This window comes from Branchiostoma belcheri, unplaced genomic scaffold (assembly GCF_001625305.1).
Source record: "Branchiostoma belcheri isolate BF01 breed outbred unplaced genomic scaffold, Haploidv18h27 scaffold55, whole genome shotgun sequence".
Taxonomy (NCBI): Eukaryota; Metazoa; Chordata; class Leptocardii; order Amphioxiformes; family Branchiostomatidae; genus Branchiostoma; species Branchiostoma belcheri.
In genome coordinates, this window is record NW_017804187.1 from 99,252 (window position 1) to 107,446 (window position 8,195).

The following is an 8,195-nucleotide window of genomic DNA, read 5'->3' on the forward strand; positions in this document are numbered from 1 at the left end:
GCTCCGCCCGAGAACGTTGTCAAACTCCTCGTCCGCCTTGTCGAACTGTCCCGAGAAATAGTCCTCCAGGGAGCCCACCACCTTGAACAGGAAATAAACAAATAAACAAACAAAAAACAAACAAACATCATGTCGAACTGTCCCAAAAAATAGTCCTCCAAGGAGCGGATCACCTAGCACAGGAAATAAACAAATAAACAAACATCTTACAGGAAATAAACAAACATCATGTCAAACTGTCCCGGAAGTACTCCTTCAGGGCGCCCAACGCCTAGCACAGTGTATGTACAGTGAGGACTCCAGAATGAGTAGTGGTTTCATTGTAACTATATTGTCACTATGCATACTGGCCCAGTGCTTGGTGCTACTTTTCCCTCAGTAGCCATACCTTATACCATACATACTGGCCCTGTCCTTGATGCTACTTTTCCCTCAGTAGCCATAGTGCTACCTTATACCATACATACTGGCCCTGTCCTTGGTGCTACTTTTTCCTCAGTAGCCATACCTTATACCATGCATATTGGCCCTGTCCTTGGTGCTACTTTTCCTTCAGTAGCCATAGTGCTACCTTATACCATACATACTGGCCCTGTCCTTGGTGCTACTTTTCCCTCAGTAGCCATAGTACTACCTTATACATACTGACCCTGTCCTGTTTTGTCCACTAATTGGAGGTTCCCGAAATGCACAAACAAACCAACCTTCTCCTGGTGGTTCTCCACCACTCCCTCGGCGACCCTGTCTCCCAGCCTGTCCACCACCTTCGCCGCCACGTCCTTCGCCGCGTCAGCTACGAAGGCGGGAACGGCTCGCTTCCCGCGGGAAGCTGCGTCGCCTTGGTTACCGCCGGACGCTGGGAGGGAGGGAAGTACAGACGACGGGGTCTCAGTTTCAGCGTCTCAGATAACCAGAAACTAGGGACATACGGGGTCCCTTATCTAGGTCAGTAACTAGGCATATACTGGGGGTCCTTTATCCGTCTTATAAAGCATCAGGCCAGTAACTAGGGAGATACAGGGTGTCTCCAGGCCAGTATTAGCAGTAACTACGGCGTCCTTTTCCGTCTTCAGGTCCGTATCTAGGAGGATACGGCGTCCTTTTCCGATTTTAGTTCAGTATCTATGGATATACGGCGTTCTTTATCCGTCTGCAAGCCAGTAACTAGGGAGATACGGGATCCTTTATCCGTCTCCAGGTCAGTAACTAGGGAGATACGGCGTCCTTTTCCATATTCAGGTCAGTAACTAGGGAGATACGGGCTCCTTTATCCGTCTTCAGGTTAGTAACTAGGGAGATACGGGAGTAACTAGGGAGATACGGCGTCCTTTATCCGTCTGCAGGTCAGTAACTAGGGAGATACGGGCTCCTTTATCCGTCTCCAGGTCAGTAACTAGGGGGATACGGGGTTCTAATCCGTCTCTAGGCCAGTAACTAGGGAGATACGGCGTCCTTTATCCGTCTGCAGGTCAGTAACTAGGGAGATACGGGCTCCTTTATCCGTCTCCAGGTCAGTAACTAGGGAGATACGGGGTTCTAATCTGTCTTTAGGCCAGTAACTAGGGAGATACGGCGTCCTTTATCCGTCTTCAGGTCAGTAACTAGGGAGATACGGGTCCTTCATCCGTCTCCAGGTCACTATCTAGGGGGATACGGGGCTCTAATCCGTCTCCAGGCTAGTAACTAGAGAGATACGGGCTCCTTTATCTGTCTCCAGGTCAGTAACTAGGGAGATACGGGGTTCTTAATCCGTCTTCAGGTCAGCAGATACCTTAGAAGGATCCTGGGGTACGCTGGTTCGACCACCTGCCTGGCATCGAGCTCAGCCAAAGGACCCAGCAGCCTCCTGCCTTCCGTGTGGCAGCGATGCGCCGAGTCCGCTGGTACGGACATGTCCCGCGACTCCCACCCGACCACCTTACCCGGGCTATCCTGAACTTTACCCCCCAGTCCGCTGGGTGGAGCAGACCACGGGAGGGGGGCGCACCCGCTGGACGGACGTCCTGGCCAAGGACCTGGTCCTGGACAACACCACCCCAGAGTAAGCGCGGGGCTCGCCCAGGACAGACAGAAATGGAGGGAGCTGGTTCGCCTGGTGGGCTCGACGCACTCCGTGCAAGAGGACTGAGTGAGTCATTCAGTCAGTCAGTCAGTCAGTCAGTCAGTGAGGTCAGTAATTAGGGAGATACGGGGTCCTTTATCCGTCTTATAAAGCGTCGGGTCTGTAACTAGGGAGATACGGGGTCCTTTATCGTCTCCAGGCCAGGAATTAAGCAGCTGTTACAATTACTAGTCAACTAATGTACTCACTCACTCACTCTTCCCCATAGCTTCATCAGCCGTAATGTACACACAAATAAAAATGTATTGCTCAGCATATACATGACATACATAACATTATCCGTCCCCAGGTCAGTAACTAGGGAGATACGGGGCTCTTAATCCGTCTGCAGGCCAGTAACTAGGGAGATACGGGAGTAACAAGGGAAATACGGGTTCGAATCCGTTTTTAGGTCAGTAACTAGGGATATACGGGGTTCTTTATCCGTCTTCAAACCAGTTACTAGGGAGATACGTAACAAGGGAAATACCGGTCCTTTTTTCGTCTTCAGGTCAGTAACTATGGAGATACGGGGTCCTTTATCCGTCTCCAGGTCAGTGACTAGGCATATACGGGAGTAACTAGGGAGATATGAGAGAAACTAGGGAGATACGGGATCAGTAACTCACCTTTAGCCGCCGCAGTGCTGCAGACGGTCGCGCCCAACACGCACAGAACCAGCCTCCACATCCTTCTGTCGTCTGGGGGCCGTAAAACAGTCGTCTGGAGTTCGTAAGACGGTTGTCTGGAGTTCGTAAGACGGTCGTCTGGTGTCGGAAAGACCGGACGGTTGTCTGGAGTCGGTCGGGAGGTCCGTAAGTTGTACGGCGGGTGTCCGTACGAAGTCTGGCGGAGTTTGGCCCGGGCCTGCCTCTTAATGGCCAACTCAGACGTACTTCTCTGTGCGCTGATTGGTGCAAGGTGATGCCACGTGATACTTTCTGCCCGCTGATTGGTTGGTGCGATGTGATGCCATCAATACAAACGTGGGATCACCCATAACATAATGATGTCATCATACAGCGGGAGATCCGGCCTGCCAGGGACCCGAAGGTCGACACCCACACACAGAAAGACAGAAAAAAGATGTCCAGACTGTGCATGATGTACAAAAGTACTAATAAACTGGTGGACGTCCCATTACTAAGTACCTAATACCAGCCCAGAAGAGAACAAGAAATAGCCATGCCTTCAAGTACCAGAGTTATCAACCAAGGATTGGGGTGTTCAAGAATTCATTCTTTCCTAGAACTATCGAAGAGTGGACCTCGCTGTCACCTAGTACAATAGGGGCATTGTCAATAGATAGCTTTAAACAATGTCTAGAGTTAGCTGTTCAAGGGTTAGGTGTAACAAGTCGATCGGTGTAATGTAGCCAGCTGCCGCCACGCCGCGTGCCTGCGAAGCTGGTGTGTTACGCCATAGGGCGGTTATACCGGCTATACAGATACAGAAGCTGGTGTGTTACGCCGAAGGGCGGTTATACCGGCTATACAGATACAGAAGCTGGTGTGTTACTCCGAAGGGCGGTTATACTGGCTATACTGATACAGAAAACGGAGTTATGTGTTATTCTTTTAAAGGCATCCAATTCAGTTTTTAGGGCTTGGAAACCCTACTTTTCAAAGCCAATATTCTAGTCATTTATCTACCACACTATCCCAATGTATATTGACCCTCATGGAGCAAAAATTCTGACGGAAAATGATTACTGGAAGGGCCCTGGGCTGATTGTTAGGGTACCATCCAGAAAATAAAGGACTCATCTTGGGGATTGTTTCTGTACCCAAAGTATGAAATGCTGACTCAAATGTGCTGATGTAAAGCAGTTTGTGTCAATATCACAAATATTACCTTATTCAGAATATTTTCAGTTTTGCTGCCCTGAAATGATCTAGTAATAACATGATCTAGTCTCCACCAGACTCCTTTCCAGTCTGAATAAATAGTAGAAATATACCCAAAAAGATTGCAGTTGGCCAGGAGAGTTGGCCGGCCATAGAGGGTCCAGTTGGCCTAAAGGTCGATGTCCGCACAGAGAAAGCGAATTTCGTGTTATTCTTGTAACTTTACAATAAAAGAAACTTCTTAAAAATGTATATATGAAGCTTGAACATGTATGCCACAAAGAGCTTCTGACAAAGTATTATGTCTTCTTTGTGTAATGTTTGTAGAAGTTATAATGTAAAGCTGGTCAATATTACAAAAAAGTGGGCATTCCTGTATTTGTTTAGACGTTTGTCATGTTCCCAACGATAGATGTAATGTTTACTTTATATACTGATCTAAACTAATACTGAATACGAATACGAGGGAAGGTAAACCACTTCTTAAATTTTCTGTAATTTTGGTACATTTAGATGAATAACGTCCCTGAATCAGCAAGTGGCCTTGTGTTGGTGTAATATTGATTTTTCTGAATGTTTCTATAACGTGCAGACAAGCAAAACGTGCATGGCATGTTCTAGATGCTCCCGGGTAGTACAATGAGTACAGTTACATCGTCAAACTGTACTCTAGATCTCTAGCAAACCAACTCCCCCGGCATGTTGTCTATTTATTTGGCCAATTTCTACTCTTCCCAGCCGCCTCCCGAAGCCTGATAGAGGCTACCTGAGCCAGCAAGTGGCCTTGCGTTGGTGTGAAATTGATTTGCTGAATGTTTCCATAACGTGCAGACAGGCCAGTGTGTTGTTAGATCCTCCCGGGCAGTGTTTAAGTATTAAACAACTTGTCGATCAGCGGTGGGTATGAAGGACAGTCCTACCGGACCTAAATCAATCAATCAGCCAGCTGCCGCCGCGCCGCGTGCCAGCGAGAATCGTGTGTTACGCCGAAAGGCTGTATCCAATGCCATGAAGCCCGCGGACAATTAAATGTACCACTTTGGTTAGCAAAAAAAAATATGCCAGTACAAATAGAAAAAGTCCGATAAAAATGCCAAAAAAGACATCAAATGATGTAGCTCTTGGAGTGTAGTATAGACCTGTCAACATCAGGGTAAACATGGCCCTAACAGTCCTCTAACAATGTGCAGAATAAGTTTTCAAAACCATATCCAGTTGCTTGAGTAACTTCTTTTTGACGTATCGTATTACCTGGATGTCTAACCTTCGTCGACGTAATGTGTAGAATATGTCTAAATCAGTAGGACTTCAATTGATGTAACTTTCTATCATGTCTGACTGTTTCCTACTAACTCAGGATTATAATGAAAAGCGGCCCGCAGGACGACCTGAGCGTTATAACAGTCAGCCCGGATTGAGCGCAGCCTGGTATCCAGTCTTACGTGATAGGGGGTGTTGGGGTGTTCGGGCAGGTTGTGCCTTCGGGGGCTCTAATAGCTTCCCCCGCCCAGTGCTAACAGGCCGTCCCGGTAGGAGTGTTACGCTAATAAGAGACAGTATGCTTGGAGAGCTGGTTTCTGATCAATCTCTCCTGAAATACACACCGGGAAACCTATGCGAGGCGGGCGGGACCACGATCAGACTGGATACCAGGCTAGATTGAGCGCTGAGGTGGCCTTGGCTAGTTTGGGCAGTGTGTATTTCATATATATACATCAGCAAGTGGCCTTGTGTTGGTGTAAAATTGATTACCTGAATGTTTTTATAACGTGCAGACAGACCTGTGTGTTGTCAGATCGTACGTTTCCATAACGTACAGGTGTTATGACTGGCCTTGTACATCTGTTTAAGTGTACAAAAACCTTTCTCCACCCGTACAATCAACATAAACAGCGCCATAATGACAAACTGAATAGCAAAGTTCTTTCATCACAACCATTTATTTTTCAAGAGCCGACGTTTCGATGACCGTCTGTCATCTTCATCAGGGCAATTCTGACTGGTTTACTGTGCACTGGCACTAGATGTTACTTGTTACTGTGAACTATGTAACACCTTCAGTGCACTATGCACCAAGTAACACCTAGTGTCAGTGCACAGTAAACCAGTCAGAATTGCCCTGATGAAGATGACAGACGGCCATCGAAACGTCGGCTCTTGAAAAATAAATGGTTATGATAAAAGAACTTTGCTATTCAGTCGTTTACCAACCTGATGAAATCATTTACGGATGTGGGACAATTAAACTGTTCTCGAAGTTAAGGTATCTAATTCACCAAATTTCGGCCCAGTTTCTGGGTCTTCTACATCTACAGATTTCTGGACAAAACCCCTCGCGGTTGCGCAAAGTTCTTTTATCATAACCGGGGGGGGGGGGGGGGCAGTACCCTGGCGCGACCGGTGGTGGTGCACAAACAAAAATATATAGTATGGAAATGTGAAAAGAGGAAATAATTAAAACTGTGATATATACAAAATAGTCAGCCAGGGTTAAGTGTGGTTAATGTGTGGCGCTGGGATGGCCATTAGTACTTAGCTTTGAAATCAGCAGCTTTTTGTCCAAAATTCTATTTAAGTACCAACTATTGTACGATACGATCTCTTGTCTTCTTGCCAGACGATCTGCAGCCTGATCATAACTCATCAATAATTGGAGATCTGTATTCATATGTACTTTATGATGCTCTGACCCGAGAGGCCATTTAAAACAATATAATACAAAATGTAACAACGGAGTATAATAAAATAATGATGCAACAGAATTAACAGAAGACTAACATAAGCTGAACTGAAAAACACTTTAACAAATTATATGAATCAACAGATTATACAGATTATACCAAATATGTATCTGATTACAGAAATTGTTAACGCAACTCAAAAAAGAGGTGGGAAAGGTCAGAAACAAAATAATAAATAATGGAAATCAAAAATAGTTCATGCTGTAGGTAATGGAACAACAATAGATTACATATGAACCACAATATTTTCCGATGCACGGTTGGCTAAAGCACCCTGCAGCCACCAACAGGATCCTAAGGAACAGCCAGGCCGTGAGTGCTCCCAGGGCTAGGACAAAGCGGCTCCAGCAGTCCTTTCTCCACAGGGCCATAGCCCTATACAACAAAGAACTGTCACATCACTAGTTTTATCTTTCCTAAACCTCATCTGTATAAAGTTTTTTTGCTTGGTACAAATTTTTTATGTATGTATTATAGTGTATATGAGGGTGTGTATATATTGCTTGCCTTGCCTATTGTAATTTTTTTCCTGTACGCAAACTCTTTCAATTCAGGGATTCTCATCCCTGCTGCAAGGTTTGCTTTTTTGGTGTTGAAATAAATAAATATGATAATATACAGGGCAGTGCCCCGTACGCGGGTCTTCAGAGACTCGCCACCTAATCAATACCTGCCGGGTGGTCTGTGGTTGGATCCTGCTGGGCATAGATTTCTTTTATTCATCTATATACATAATAAAACAGTAACAAGGACGGTATATGGATCTGTTTCAGCCCTGCCGGGAAGCCTGTGTTTAGGTCCTGGTCCCGTGTTTGGTGTTGCTTTACCTGCACAAACGGACGGTGTTTGGCCCAAACAAAAGTCTTTTTTGTAATCAATTAATGAACAGGTTACAAAAGTTTATGTGAAGAAAATTAAACTGGTCCTTCAACTAAAAAAAAAATTTAACTCACCAGAATTTTTTGTCATCAAATTTCTGGTGACTTAATTTTTTTTTTTTAATTGGAGAATAGTTTGATTTTCTTCATGTATTTCACCAACTCAGATGAACTTTCATGCTAGGTTACAAAAGTTTGGTACACCTATCAGTAACTCTACAGAGGGAAAAAGTTTTTATTAATGTCTTTTTAACATAGATAATTATTCTCTAATTACCTTTGAGTCTTGGATTACGGTAATTTCAAAACCTCTACTACATCAGTGTAATAAACAGGTTTATGAAGATTGTACAGGCACAAATTGTACAGGCAGCGTTTTATTGATTGCTTTAATACCCAGTGAGTCTGGGTCTCAGATTTGAAACCTGTTATCCACCTTAAGCAAATCCACGCGAAGGCCACCGTGTCAACTGTGACCCACGCTCAGGTGTAGGGACTGACACGGTATCATACTCGGAAAATCTGTATCTGTACATGAATCTGTATCTGTGCATGAATTTGTATATGAATCTGATTGCAAATAAAGATCTCGAGTGATTGCCATAGTATAGTAATCCCCAGTAGCAAA

At 45.1% G+C, this 8,195-nt stretch overlaps 1 protein-coding gene across 1 annotated transcript in view; it reads right to left on the bottom strand.

Annotated features, from left to right (window-relative positions):
* The window catches only part of LOC109481341, a 37,229-nt gene extending 34,292 nt beyond the window's left edge, over positions 1–2,937 (bottom strand). The window contains exon 1 of the mRNA XM_019783873.1: positions 2,731–2,937. Within this exon, the coding sequence (XP_019639432.1) occupies positions 2,731–2,791 (61 nt within the window). The 5' untranslated portion in view covers positions 2,792–2,937. The remainder of the gene's footprint in view (positions 1–2,730) is intronic.
* Positions 2,938–8,195: the final 5,258 nt, after the last annotated feature.